Genomic DNA, 14103 nt, shown 5'->3' with positions numbered 1-14103 from the left:
GACCACGCCCCCTCCGTAGGCAAGCATAGCCCTGAGTGGTGACCACGCCCCCTCAGCGGGTAACCACGCCCCCTCCGTAACGGGTACAACCCTGGTCGGTCGCCACGCCCCCTGCGTCCATGACCACGCCCCCTCAGCGAGTGACCACGCCCCCTCAGCAGGCTATCATAGCCCGGGGTGGTGGCCTCGCCCCTTGACGGGTGACCACGCCCCCTGATGGGTGACCACGCCCCCTCATCAGGTGACCACGCCCCCTCCTATAGCCGGTGGTCGCGGCCCCGCCTCCACGTGTGTAGCCACGCCCCTCCGCGCGTGGCCACGCCCCTTCCACAGCACAGTCTACCTCGCGTTGGCCACGCCCCCTCGGCGCCTGACCACGCCCCCTCGGCCAGGCCCCGCCCACCCCCAAGATGGCGGCGGCGCTGCGGGCGCTGCGGGCGCGGCTCCTGCGGGCGGCTCCAGGCGCGGGCCCCGGGCGCGGCCTCGGCACCGCCGTGAGTGGGGGGGGGGGGGGCGGGAGGTGGCCCCAAATCCTGTCCCGGTGTCCCCCCGGCCCCAGACGTTGTCCCCAGGTCCCCCTGTCCCCATACATTGTCCCCATGTCCCCCTGACCCTATATGTTGTCCCCCTGTCCCCATATGTTGTTCCCCTGACCCCATACGTTGTCCCCGTGTCCCCATATGGTGTCCCGGTGTCCCCCCGTCCCCATATGTTGCCCCCCTGTCCCGTGTCCCTACATCCCAACCCCGCGTCCCTGTGTCCCCAAACTCCAGCGTCCCATCCCTGTGTCCCCACGGCCCTATATCTGTCCCCAAATCCCACCTCACAGCCCTAAATCCGTCCCTGCATCCCCATATCTGTCCCCAGGGCCCTATATTCATCCCCACATCCCACCCCATGGCCCTATATCCATCCCCACGGCCCTAAATCTGTCCCCATGGCCCTATATCCATCCCCACATCCCAACCTGCAGCCCTGTATTCATCCCCACGGCCCCATATCCACCCTCATGGCCCTATATCCACCCTCATGGCCCTATATCCACCCCCATGGCCCCATATCCGTCCCCATGGCCCCATATCCGTCCCCACAGCCCCGTATCCGTCCCCATATCCATCCCCACAACCCTATATCTTTCCCCCCCCCCCGGCCCCATAACCCCACGCCCTCCCCGACCATTGGCCACGTAGGGGGGTGTGACGGGGCGGGAGGCACCGGGGCCCTTCGGGGGGGGTTTGGGACATGGTTTTATGACAAGGGGGTGACACGGGGGTCCCGGCACCCCGCAGCGGGGTCCGCGGGCGCAGCAGGAGTTCCCGACCCCAGAGGAGAAGCCGCAGTTCCCCGGGGCCTCGGCCGAATTCGCCGAGCGCCTGGAGTTCATCCAGCCCAACGTCATCTCGGGCATCCCCGTCTACCGCGTGATGGATCGCCAGGGCCACATCCTAAACCCCCACGAGGACCCCCAGGTGAGCCCCCGACCCCAAAAAAGGTTCTCCCGGATCCGTAATGGGGGCAGCCCCCAACGGGTGATGGGGTTGGAGGGGGCGCTGAGTGGGGTGGGGAATCCGGAATGTTTGGGGAAGCCTAAATTTTTGGGAAACCCTAAATATTTGGGGAACCGTAAATGTTTGGGGAACCCTAAATATTTGGGGGCACCCCAAACACATGGGGTATCCCAAATATATAGAGGCACCCTAAATTGTGGGGTACCCTAAACAGCAGGGGAACCCCAAACACATGGGGACACCCTAAACACATGGGGTACCCCAAATATGTAGGGGCACCCTAAATGTGTGGGGAAACATAAATGTGTGGGGGCACCCCAAAAACGTGGGGTATCCCAAATATATATAGGGGCACCCTAAATGTGTGGGGGCACCCTAAATATTTGGGGCACCCCAAGCACATGGGGATGGTGCTGGGGGGCCCTAAACACATGGGGTACCCCAAATATTTGGGGGCACCCTAAACACATGGGGTACCCCCAAATATATGGGGGCACTCCAAACCTGCAACGTTTACATGTAGGACACCCCAAACGTGCAATGTTTGTGTGCATGACCCCAAAAATGCAAAGTTCAGGCACACAGCACCCCAAAAATGCCATGTTTGTGTATAGGACACCCCAAAAACGCCACGCCCAGGCACACAGCACCCCAAACATGCAACGTTTGGGTATAGGACACCCCAAAAATGCAGGATGTGACCCCAAATACACAACGTCTGGGCACACAGCACCCCAAATAAGCAGGATGTGACCCCAAACACGCGTGCCCACGCACCCAGCGCCCCCAAAACGCCACCTCATCCTTGCGACACCCCAAAAACGCCCCCCCCCGGCCCCCCCCAGCTGCCCAAGGAGCTGGTGCTGAAGCTCTACAAGACCATGACGCTGCTCAACACCATGGACCGCATCCTCTACGAGTCCCAGCGGCAGGTAAGGGGGGCAAAAAGGGGTGCTGGGGAGGGGGGAGACCCCAAAAGGACCCCCCCCACACCACTTTTTGCCCCCCCCCAGGGCCGCATCTCCTTCTACATGACCAACTACGGCGAGGAGGGGACGCACGTGGGCAGCGCGGCGGCGCTGGACGACACCGACCTGGTTTTCGGGCAGTACCGGGAGGCCGGTGAGCCCCAAAACAGGCGAAGGGGGGGGTCCTTTGTGGGGTTAACCCCCCCCTAAATCACACCGTGCCCCCCCAAAAAGGCGTGCTGATGTACCGGGGCTACCCCTTGGACCTCTTCATGGCGCAGTGCTACGGCAACACCAGCGACCCCGGGAAGGGCCGCCAGATGCCCGTGCACTACGGCTGCCGCGAGCGCCACTTCGTCACCATCTCCTCCCCCCTGGCCACCCAAATTCCACAAGGTGACCCCCCCAGACCCCCCCACGCCCCCCTAATTCCCTCCTCGGACCCCTTTAACCCCCTTATTTTCTTCTTTCCCCCTCCCCCTTCCCCTGCAGCCGTGGGGGCCGCCTACGCCATCAAGCGCGCCGACGCCAACCGGGCGGTCATCTGCTATTTTGGGGAGGGGGCGGCCAGCGAGGGGGACGCCCACGCCGGCTTCAATTTCGCCGCCACCCTCGAGTGCCCCATCGTCTTCTTCTGCCGCAACAACGGCTACGCCATCTCCACCCCGACCTCCGAGCAGTACCGCGGCGACGGCATCGGTAAGACCGAGGGATGAAGATGAGACTCGGGGGGGGGGGGGGGATTTGGGGGCGCTGTGCCCACCCCGTGCCCATCCCCGCAGCCGCTCGGGGTCCCGGTTACGGGCTGCTGTCGATCCGGGTGGATGGCAACGACGTTTTCGCCGTCTACAACGCCACCAAGGAGGCGCGGCGGCGCGCCGTGGCGGAGAACCAGCCCTTCCTCATCGAGGCCATGACCTACCGGTGAGCCGCGGCGAGTAAAAACACCGAAATCACCCCCAAAAAAGACCTTTTTTTTTTTTTTTTTAATAATTTTTTCTCTCCACAAAGCATCGGGCACCACAGCACCAGCGACGACAGCTCTGCCTACCGCTCGGTGGACGAGGTGAATTACTGGGACAAGCAGGACCACCCCATCTCCCGCCTGCGCCACCACATGCTGAACCGCGGCTGGTGGGACGACGAGCAGGAAAAAGCCTGGAGAAAAAGCTCCCGGAGAAAGGTGAGCGAGCCGGGAGGCCGGGGGGGGACACGGAGAGCCCCCCCCCGGGTTGATTTTAAGCCCCTCGTGCAGGTGATGGAGGCGTTTGAGCAGGCGGAACGGAAGCCCAAGCCCAGCCCGCAGCAGCACCTCTTCTCCGACGTGTACCGCGAGATGCCCCCCCACCTGCGTAAGCAGAGGGCGGCCCTGGAGCGGCACCTGCAGCACTACGGGGAGCACTACCCCCTGGAGCACTTTGAGAAGTGACCCCCCCGCGGGCACACGGCTTTAGGACCCCCCCACGGCACCCCCAGGTTGAGAACGGGGCGCTGGAGGGGGCTCGGTGGGGGAATAAACGGGGCCGCGCGCCCGGCCTGGCTGCTCGGCGCGTGGTGGAGGAAGGGTTTGGGGGGTGTAACCTCCTGGGGGGGGGTTAAAAAAAAACCTTTGGAGGTGGTAAAAACCTCCCTGGGGGGGAATAAACCCCTTGGAGGGGGAAATAACCCCTTTCGAAGGGGCAATAACCCCCTTAGAGGGGCCAAAAAACTCGCTGGGGGGGCAATAACCTCCTCTGGGGGGGGATTTAACCTTCATTGGGGGGGGACGTAAACCCTTTTGGGGGATTTAACCGCCTTTGTGAGTGGCTTAACACCATTTTGGGGTGGATTTCACCCCTTTTTGGGGAGGCTTGACCTCCCTGGGGGGCAAAAACCCCCTTGGGGGGCAATAATCTCCTTGGGGGGTTGGAAATAATCCCCAGGGGGGGATTTAACCCCCTTTGGGGGGGGGAGTTAACCCCTTTAGGGGGTATTTAACACCCATTAGGGGGGGCAATAACCCCCCTTGAGAGGGATTTAACCCCTTTTTGGGGTGGCTTAACCCCCTTTGGGGGGGATTTTACCCCCTTTTTAGGAGATTTAACCCCCTGTGGGGGTGATTTAACCCCCTTTTGGGGGGAATTTCACCCTCCTGGAGAAGAACTGGGGGCAATTAACTCCTCTTAGAGGGCAATTAAACACCCCGGGGGTTGAAATCAACCCCTGGGGGGGCAGAAATCAACCCCTGGGGGGGGCTAATTCACCCCCAACCCTACCTGGAGGGACAGGAGCAGCGCAGCCCACGGCACAAACCCCAAACCCTCGGCCGGGGCAGCGCCCGCGGTGCTTTTAATACCCCCGAGGGCCCCCAGCGTCACTGGGGGGGGGGTCCACGCGCTCAGGGGGGGCTCCCCTCGCTCGGGGGGGGGCCCCCCATCCATCTCCATCCCCAGCACCTGGCAGCGGGGCAGCATCTCCTCCAGCAGGATGCGAACCAGCCCCGGGCTGGGCACGGCCACGCCGCTCACGTCCAAACGCCGCAGATTCCTGGGGGGGGGAAAAAGACACAAAAAGTGGGTGCCACGCTTCAAGGGGGGGGGCAAATCTTTTTTTGGGGGGGTTAGGGGACTCACTGGAGGTGGTGCAGCGTGGCCAGGCCCCTCTCGGTGACACGGGGACAGCGTGCCACCGCCAGCTCCAACAAAGAGCCCTGGAAGACGTGCAGCCGCCCCAGCACCCAGTCGTCCACGTGGGGGCACCCACTGAGGTCCAGGTGCTGCAGCTCCCTCAATTGCACTGCGGGGGGGGGGGGGGACAAAAAACATCCAGGGAGGGTCCCCGAGGTGCTGGGGGGGTTATAAATTAGAGGGGGGGGCTCACCGAGGTTGTCCAAGCCGTCGTAGGTGAGCTGGGAGCCGCTGAGGTCCACGGCCACCACGGGGACGTCGCGGAGCTGAAGCAGCTCGGGGCGCCAGCGGCCGCGGACCCAAAGGTCCCGGTCCTTAAATCTTTGCGGGGGGGGGCACTGTCAGGGTGCGAGGGGGGGGCACAATGATAAAAAAAGGGGGTGGGAACGAAGCAAGGCTCACCTGACCCCCCCGCCGCACGATAAGGTGAAGGCGGCGGCCGCCAGGTTGTCCCCGTAGCGCTCCCGGGTCAGCCCGTAGTACCTGGGGGGGGGCACCGGGGGGGTTTTTTGGGGGGTAGCATAAAGGGGGGGCACCCCCACACAGCCCCTCTGGTCACAGGTCATTGTGGGGGGGGGGAATTAGGCCTCTTTGTTTGCGTCCCCCCCATTTTATGGGGGGTGAGGTGGGGACCCCCAGCTTGTCCCCTCTGCACCCCGTAAAATGGGGGGGCACAAATCAAAACTTTTATTGCCCCCCCCCCAAATTACAGAGGCAGATTCCAGACCTCTAACCTCACGCCATAAAATAGGGGGGGCACAAATCAACCCTTTTATTGTCCCCCCCAAATTACAGGGGCAGATTCCACCCCCCTACCCCCACCCCATAAAGCAGGGGGGGGCAATTCAGCCCCATAAAACATGGGGGGGCCACAAATCAGCCCCATAAAACAGGAGGGGGGCACAACTCAACCCTTTTCCCCCCCCAAAAAGCACAGAGGGACTCCCTTTACCCCCCCCTTCCCGATCTAGGAGCCCCATTTCCACCCCTCCCTCCCCCCAACTCCCCCCCGAGCCCCCTCCTCACCCCTCCAGCCCCCTCCTCACCCCCCCATTGCCCCCCCCCACCCCCTTCTTGCCCCCCCCCGGCCCCCACTCACTCGTTTTTCCTCCTCAGCCGCAGGCGCCGCAGCCGCTGGGCCCAGGCGGCCGCCACCTCCCCCCCCCAGCACCACTGCCCCAGGCTCTGCAGCGCCCCCCAGGCGGAGGCGCCCCGGCACAACGAGGAGGGGGGGGGCACCGGCACCTGCCCCCCCCCCCGGCCCCCCAAAACCTGCGGGAGAGAGCGGCGGCGTCAGCAGCCCCGGCCACAAAGCCCTGGACCCCCGCTGAGCCCCCCCCAGCCCCCAGATCTCCCCATTTTACCCCATTTCCCCCCCTCCTGTCCCCCCCCAGTCCCCAAACCCCCCATTTTACCCCCATTCCCTCCCCTTGCCACCCCCCAGCCCCCAAACCCCCCATTTTACCCCATTTCCCCCAACTCCTGTCCCCCCCAGCCCCCAAACCCCCCATTTTATCCCCAATTCCCTCCCCTTATCACCCCCCCAGCCCCCAAAACCCCATTTTACCCCCCCTTGCCACCCCCCCAGCCCCCAAACCCCCCATTTTACCCCCAATTCCCCCCCTTGCCACCCCCCAGCCCCCAAAACCCCCCATTTTCCCTCATTTTACCCCATTTCTCCCCACCCTTGTCCCCCCTCCACCCCCAAACCCCCCATTTTACCCCGTTTTCCCCCCTTGCCACCCCCCAGCCCCCAAATCCCCTATTTTAACCCATTTCCCCCCCCCCTTGCCACCCCCCCCAGCCCCTAAACCCCCCATTTTACCCCATTAGGCCCCTGCAGCCCCCCGCCCCCGCCCCCGCCCCCGCCCCCCCCCCCTTTTTTTTCCGCCCTCCCCCGCCCGTTTGAAGAAGAGGCAGCCCCCAGCCACGCGGGGGAGGCGCGTCTCGTTTTAATTAAGCACGAATTAATTAATTAATTAAGCACTAATTAACCGCCCCCCCCCCCCCGCCCCGGGCAGCACCTACCGCCCTCAGCGCCGCCATCTTGTCCGCGGCGGGGGCCCCCGCGCACTGCGCATGCGCCACCTGGCCCCGCCCACGCACCCTCATGGCCACGCCCACACGCCGTTGGACACGCCCACATCCAACGCGGACGCGGGGACAGTTTTGGTTTCCCTTGAGTGGGGGCGGCAGGATGGGGGCTGGGGTGCAGGGGTGGGGAGCAATGGGTGGTGCACGCGTGTGTGCAAGGGGCTGTGCACACCTGTGCACGTGTGCAAGAGGCTGTGCAACCTTCAATGTGTGTGCAAGGGGCTGTGCATGCTTGTGCACGTGTGCAAGAGGCTGTGCAACCTCGAATGTGCGTGCAAAGGGCTGTGCACCCCTGTGTGTGTGCAAGGGGCTGTGCAACCTTGCATGTGTGTGCAAGGGGCTGTGCACACCTGTGCATGTGTGCAAGGGGATTTGCAAGCTTGCACGTGAGTGCAATCAGCTGTGCACCCCCGTGCATGTGTGCAATGGGCCCTGCACCCCTGTGCACGTGTGCAAGGGGCTGTGTGACCTAGAATGTGTGCGCAAAGGGCTGTGCACGCCTTTGCACATGTGCAAGGGGCTGTGCAACGTTGCATGTGCGTGCAAGGGGCTGTGCATGCTTGTGCACGTGTGCAATGGGCTCTGAACCCCTGTGCACGTGTGCAAGGAGTCGTGTGACCTTGCACACGCGTGCAACAGCCTGTGCACCCCGTGCACGCGTGCAATGCACCGTGCAACCTCGCACGCGCGTGCAACGAGCAGCACACCCCCGGACACGCGTGCAAGGAGCTGTGCCCCCCCCCGTGCACGCGTGCAAGGCGCCCTGCACCAGCGTGCAACCCCCTTGCACACTCCCCCCATGCCTTGCACACTCATCCGTGCGCCCCCCCCAGCCGCGTCCCCACGCCGCGTGGCGTCGGTGCCGGCCGGGACGTGCCCGTCCCCGTGTCCCCGTGTCCCCATCCCCTGGGGGGGGGGGGGCAGGGTCGTGCACCCCCCCCGCAGCCCCCCCCCCCCCTTTCCTTATCCCCCTCATTAGGGCCGTTAAACCGGGCTTAACCCTCTTCTCTGCCCCCCCCCCGCGGCTAAACCCGGATTAGGCTCCATCTGCCCGGCTGGCGCCCGGAGAGGTCCTGGGTTAACCTTTGGGGGGGGGGGGCAGGAATTGTGCCCCCCCCCCACATTCACACCCCCCTGGGACCCCCAGCCCGCACCCCTCATTGCGTCACGGGGGGGCCTGAAGCACTGAGCGCCCCCCCCCCAGTCTATGCATGGCCCCCATGAGTGTTGGGGAGCCCCCCCCCCCATTTAAATGCACGGACCCCAAAGTGCACAGCCCCCCCCCCCCAAAAAAAATAATAATAATAAAATAGGACCCCAAAATGCAAAGGCCCTCAAAGTGCAAAGCCCCCCAGGGTGCAAAGAGCCCCCCCCAGGGTGCAAAAAGCCCCCCAAAATGCAACCCCCCCCCAAATGCGAAGACCCCCAGGGTGCAAGGAGCCCCCCCAGGGTGCAAGGAGCCCCCCCCCAGGGTGCAAAAAGCCCCCCCAAATGCAAAGACCCCCCCCAAGGCACAAGGACCCCCCCCAGGGCTCAAGGACCCCCCCCCCAACCCAAGGGCACCCCCCCGGCCCCCCCCCCGGCCTCCCGCAGCCCGGGCTCAGCGCCCGGCGGATTTGCAGAGCCATTTCGGGGCGGATTTAGGGGTTAAAGGGCAAAGCAGTTTTTTTTCCGTCCCCCCCCCCCCCTTATTTTTTTTTCCATACCAGGCCTTCACGTGGCCGTTAATTACCGCTCCCTAATTAGCGCCGGGGCACCCCCAGGCCCCAAATCCCCCTAATTTGCCCCCAAAAGGAGCACCCCCCCCCCAGTTGCTAAAGGGATGGGGAACAAGGAGCAAGCACCTGCAGCCCCCCCTCATTAATGAGCCCCCCCTCGTTAATGAGCGAGAGGCGGGGGGGGGGGAGCACCCCCTCCTTTTTTCTTTTTTTTTTCCATTTTTCCACTTTTTTTTAATTACGATTTTGTTTCTTGAAGCCTTTCCTTTCCTCCTCAGCTCTGCGCAGCCCCCCCGGCGGCTGGGGGGGGGGGGACGGACGGGTGCAGCTACGGGGGGGGGGGGGGACATGGGGAGAAATGAGGGTGGGGGGCGGCCGCCCAAAGGGTGGGGGGCGCAGCGGGGGATGGGGGCACCCAAGGGGGGGGCGGGGGGGGCTCAGCGCCGTGCCGGGCAGCTGGGGCACGGCGGGGGGGCTCCGAGTTGTAAGGGTACTCCGGGTTGTAAGGGTACTCCGGGTTGTAAGGGTACTCCGGGTTGTAAGGGGGCTCCTTGTTGCAAGGACATCCCGTGCTACGAGGATGCTCCGTGTCGTAAGGATGCTCCTTGTTGTAAGGATGCTCCGTGTTGCAAGGGTGCTCCGAGTTGCAAGGATGTTCCGTGCTATGAGGATGCTCCAAGTAGTAAGGATGCTCCATGTTGTAAGGATGCTCTGTGCTACGAGGATTCTCCGAGTTGCAAAAGTGCTCTGAGTTTCAGGGGTGCTCCTTGCTGCAAGGATGCTCCTTGTTGCAAGGATACTCCATGTTGTAAGGATGCTCTGTGTTGCAAGGATGCTTGCATGCTGCGGGGATACTCCATGTTGCAAGGATGCTCCTTGTTGTAAGGATACTCCATGTTGCAAGGTTTTTCGATACTCCTAGGATGCTCCGAGTTGCAAGGAGGCTCTGAGTTCCAAGCGGGCTCTGAGCTGCCAAGATACTCCAAGTAGCAGCGATGCTCCTTGTTGCAAGATTTGCTCCATGCTGCAGGGACAGCCCAGACTATGAGGACACCCCATGCTCCGAGGATGCTCCGAGTTGTAAGGATGCTCTGTGTTGCAAGGATGCTCCGAGTTGCAAGGCTGCTCCCTGTTGCAGGGCTGCTCCTTGTTGCAAGGCTGCTCCTTGCCATGGGGAGGGTCCCTAAAGGGCTACTCCGTGTAGGAATTCTCCGTGCCATGGGGCTGCTCCGTGCCACGGGGTCCCTCTTGGCCTTCGGGGTGCTCGGTGCCATGGGGACACCCAAAACCCGGGGGACACCCAAAGTTTGGGGGACACCCAAAGCTCGGGGGACACCCAAAGTTTGGGGGATGCTCTTGGCCATGGGGATGGTCCATAACGGGATTTTTCGTGCAGGATTTCTCCGTGCCATGGGGTCTCTCCGTGCCATGGGGACACCCTTGGCCATGGGGGCACCCAAAGGCTGGGGGACACCCAAAAGCCATGGGACACCCAAAAAACAGAGGACACCCAAAAAAAAGAGGACACCCAAAAAAAAGAGGACACCCAAAGCCCAGGGGACACCCAAAAACCAGGCGCCACCCCGTGCCACGGCGCTGCTCCGTCCCCAGGGCTCTCCCCGTGCCGCACCCGTGCCCGGGGGCACCCTGGGGCCCCCCTTAGCACCCCCGCAGCGGGGCCGGGCCCCCCCCCCCCCCCCTCCTCACAAGACCTGGAACTTCCAGGAGCTCTGCTCCTTGTAGTCCAGGCAGTCGGCGGCGTTGAAGTTGAGCTTCCAGGAGCCCGCCTGGTCCTTGTAGTCCAGGCAATCCACGGTGCCAAAACCCAGCCCGGCGGCGCCGTAACCTTGGCCGGCCAAACCGGCGGGCGAGGGGGCGAGGTGGGCGCCCACGGAGGGGGCCCCCAAGGGGCTCAGCGCCGCGCCGGGTGCCCCCAGCTGCGGGTGCATGGGCGAGAGGTAGGAGCTGCAGTCCAGGCCCCCGAAATAAGCGGCGGCGGAGCCGGGGTAGCTTTGCCCGTAGCCCCCCGCTTGGCCGTAGGAAGCGGGGAACGGCGCCGAGCGCGGCAACCCCGGCGCGGCCGCGGTGGCCAAGGGGTCCGGCACGGGCGAGATGGAAGCCGGGCTCCAGATGGAGACGGTGGCGCCGGCGGCGGAGCTGGGGGTGCCGGAGGGGCCGGTGGCTGGGGGGCTGTAGGGTCCGGCCCCCCCGGCGTCGGGGGGCGCCTCGCGGGGCGGCGAGCTCTTCTTCTTGGCGGGCCGAGCCTTGGCCTGGCCGCTGCTCTGCTGCTGCTGCTGCCGGCACTTGGCGCGGCGGTTCTTGAACCACACCTGGGGGGGGGGGGGGTTTGGGGGTGTGGGGGGGGGGACGAGGTGAGGGTGGGGGGCACGGGGTTGTTCCCTTGCATGCCCCCCCCTCGGTCATGTGCATGGTATGGTGTGCGCGCCCTTGCAGGACCCCTCTGTGCACACGTGGGTGCAAGCAGAATCCCTCCTTGTGCACACCCAGGAGCGTGCAGCACCCCTGTGTCCTTGTGCACACGTGGGTGCAAGCAGGATCCCTCTTTGTGCACACCCAGGAGCGTGCAGGACCCTTCCTTGTGCACACACAGGAGCGTGCAGCACCCCTCCCTCCTTGTGCACACTTGGGTGCATGAAGGACCCCTCCTTGTGCACACCCAAGAGCATGCAGGACCCCTCTTTTTGCACACTCGGGTGCATGCAGTGTCTCTGTGCACCCCCAGGAGCGTGCAGGACCCTTCTGTGTGCACACACGGGTGCGTGCACAATCCCTCTTTGCGCACACGTGAGTGTGTGCATCACCCCTCCCTCCTTGTGCACACGTGGGTGCAAGCAGGACCCCTCTTTGTGCACACATGGGTGCAAGCAGGACCCCTCTTTGCACACACACAGGTCCACGCAGGACCCCTCCTCGTGCAAATGCAGCTGCAAGCAGGACCCCTCCTTGTGCACGTGTGTGCAAGCAGAACCCTCCCTCGTGCACACCCAGGGGTGTGCAGGACCCCTCTTTTTGCACACCCAGGGGCGTGTGGGCCCCCTCCCCGGGCTCACCTGCACGCGGGACTCGGGCAGGTTGATCTTGAGGGCCACCTCCTCGCGCATGAAGATGTCGGGGTAGCGCGTCTTGGCGAAGAGCGCCTCCAGGATGTCCAGCTGCGCCCGCGTGAAGGTGGTGCGCTCCCGGCGCTGCTTCCGCGGCGTGGCTGCAAATGGGGGGGGGGGTCAGGGACACCCTGGGGAGCCCCCATGTACCCCCCCCAAGCTGCTGCACACCCCCAGACCCTTCCCACCCAAGGGAAACCACAGGGCCAGGGAGGGGACCCCTCCGTACAAGCACGCCATGCAAAACTGCATGCACCCCCCCCCCATGCAACTGCCTTGTGCAAAGCTCCTTGTGCAAAGCCTGCTGTGCAACCTCCCGTGCAAACCCTCTGTCCAACATGCTCGTGGAAACCCCTCTGTGCAACACCCTGCATGCAGCCTCCTTGCACAAACCCCCTGTGCAATGCCCCCCAGTGCAAAACCCTGCATGCAACCCCCCCCATGCAACCTCTCAGTGCAAATCCCTGTGTGCAACCCCCTGTGCAATGCCCCCCAGTGCAAAACCCTGCGTGCAACCCCCCGTGCAATACCCCTATGCAACCCCTCTGTGCAAAACCCTTCGTGCAACCCTTTTGTGCAACCCCCCATGCAAAACCTTGCATGCAACCCCCCCGAGGAAGCCCCCGCTCACCAGGGTAGCCCACGGCAGAGTGCAGCAGGTCCATGCCCGGCCCGGCCAGGGTGAGCCCGTTGACGGCGTAGTGGGGCTGCTTGATGTAGGACATCATGCTCCGGGTGCTCCGGGTGCTCCGGGTGCTCCGGGGGGGCTCCCTCGCGCCGAGCCCGGGCGCTGCCGAGGCGAGCTGGGGCCAGCTGCCGGGGGGGGGGGACACACGGGGTCACGCGTGGCACAGGGCAGGGTAGCACGGCACGAGATTGCAGGGCACGGGGCAGGATTGCACGGTGCAGCATGGCATGGTGCAGGATTGCATGGTGCATAGTGGCACGGTGCAAGGTACCAAGGCACAGTGTGAGGTAGCACGGCACGAGGTTGCACAGCACAGTGCAGAATTGCACAGTGCAGAATTGCAGGGTGCAAGGTAGCACGGCACGGGGTCAGAATTGCATGGTGCAAAATGGCACGGTGCAAGGTAGCACGGCACGAGGTTACAGGGCACGGGGCAGGATTGCATGGTGCAGCATGGCATGGGGAAAGGTAGTGCTGCATGGTGCAAGGTAGCACAGCACAGGGCAGGATTGCATGGCACAAGGTTGCATGGCAGGGTGCAAAATGGCACGGTGCAAGGTCGCACGGCACGAGGTTGCACAGCACAGTGCAGAATTGCATGGTGCAACATGGCATGGAGCAAGGTAGCACGGCACAGGGCAGGATTGCAGGGCACGGTGCAGGATTGCATGGCAGGGTGCAGAATTGCACGGTGCAGGATTGCAGGGCACAGGGCAAGGTAGCACGGCACGAGATTGCACAGCACAGGGCAGGATTGCACGGTGCAGCACGGCACAATGCAAGGTAGCACGGCACGGGGCAGGATTGCACAGCCCAAAATTGCACGGCATGGTGCAAAATTGCACGGTGCAGGGTTGCACGGTGCAGCATGGCACGGTGCAAGGTAGCACGGCACGGTGCACGATTGCACAGCCCAAAATTGCACGGCACGGTGCAAAATGGGTTGCATTGCACAGTGCAGGGTTGCATTGCACGGTGCTGCAGCAGGGGGACAGGGACCCTCGGGGGGGGGGGGACAGGGATTTTTTTTTGGGGTGGGGGACAGGGACCCTTTGAGGGGGGGACAGGGACCTTCTCCTAGGGACAGCAGGGCCGCGCCACCTGCCTTGCACCGCTGCCCCCACCCCAAATTGCCCCCTCCCCAAATTGCCCCCTCCCCAAAGTCCCCCCCCACCGCGATGTGCCCCCCTCCCCAAGCAGCCCCCACCCCAAAGACACCCCAACCCCAAAGTCCTCCCCACCCCAAGGTCCCCCCCACCCCAAATTGCCCCCACCCAAGGTCCCCCCCACCTCATGTTACCCCCACCCCAAGGTCCCCCCCACCCCAAATTGCCCCCCC

General features: G+C 64.0%; 3 protein-coding genes across 4 annotated transcripts; 1 reads left to right on the top strand and 2 right to left on the bottom strand.

Annotated features, from left to right (window-relative positions):
- Positions 1-410: 410 nt before the first annotated feature.
- Positions 411-4017, top strand: BCKDHA (branched chain keto acid dehydrogenase E1 subunit alpha). Its single transcript, XM_032207132.1, has 9 exons — positions 411-494; positions 1290-1469; positions 2354-2440; positions 2522-2630; positions 2711-2872; positions 2969-3175; positions 3259-3400; positions 3488-3659; positions 3732-4017. Exons 1-9 carry the CDS (start codon positions 411-413, stop codon positions 3903-3905), a joined length of 1317 nt encoding a protein of 438 aa, XP_032063023.1. The 3' UTR covers positions 3906-4017.
- Positions 4011-7254, bottom strand: DMAC2 (distal membrane arm assembly complex 2). The gene is made up of 6 exons (XM_032207124.1): positions 7171-7254; positions 6242-6414; positions 5545-5625; positions 5336-5463; positions 5089-5251; positions 4011-5002 (listed from the first exon to the last, which is right to left on the bottom strand). The coding sequence occupies exons 1-6, from the start codon at positions 7252-7254 to the stop codon at positions 4711-4713; spliced, it is 921 nt and encodes a 306-aa protein (XP_032063015.1). The 3' UTR covers positions 4011-4710.
- Positions 7255-10657: 3403 nt separating this feature from the next.
- LOC116501534 (homeobox protein otx5-like) lies at positions 10658-12804 on the bottom strand. 2 transcript variants are annotated; one of them, XM_032207133.1, is made up of 3 exons: positions 12672-12804; positions 12026-12177; positions 10658-11284 (listed from the first exon to the last, which is right to left on the bottom strand). In XM_032207133.1, exons 1-3 carry the CDS (start codon positions 12802-12804, stop codon positions 10658-10660), a joined length of 912 nt encoding a protein of 303 aa, XP_032063024.1. The 2 variants fall into 2 exon arrangements, with proteins under 2 accessions (XP_032063024.1, XP_032063025.1); XM_032207134.1 differs by having other exon boundaries at positions 12708-12804.
- Positions 12805-14103: the final 1299 nt, after the last annotated feature.

Source organism: Aythya fuligula, unplaced genomic scaffold (genome assembly GCF_009819795.1).
Source record: "Aythya fuligula isolate bAytFul2 unplaced genomic scaffold, bAytFul2.pri scaffold_31_arrow_ctg1_1, whole genome shotgun sequence".
NCBI classification, from domain to species: domain Eukaryota; kingdom Metazoa; phylum Chordata; class Aves; order Anseriformes; family Anatidae; genus Aythya; species Aythya fuligula.
Note: the sequence above shows the minus strand (reverse complement) of the source record. Positions and strands in the feature narration are given on the sequence as shown.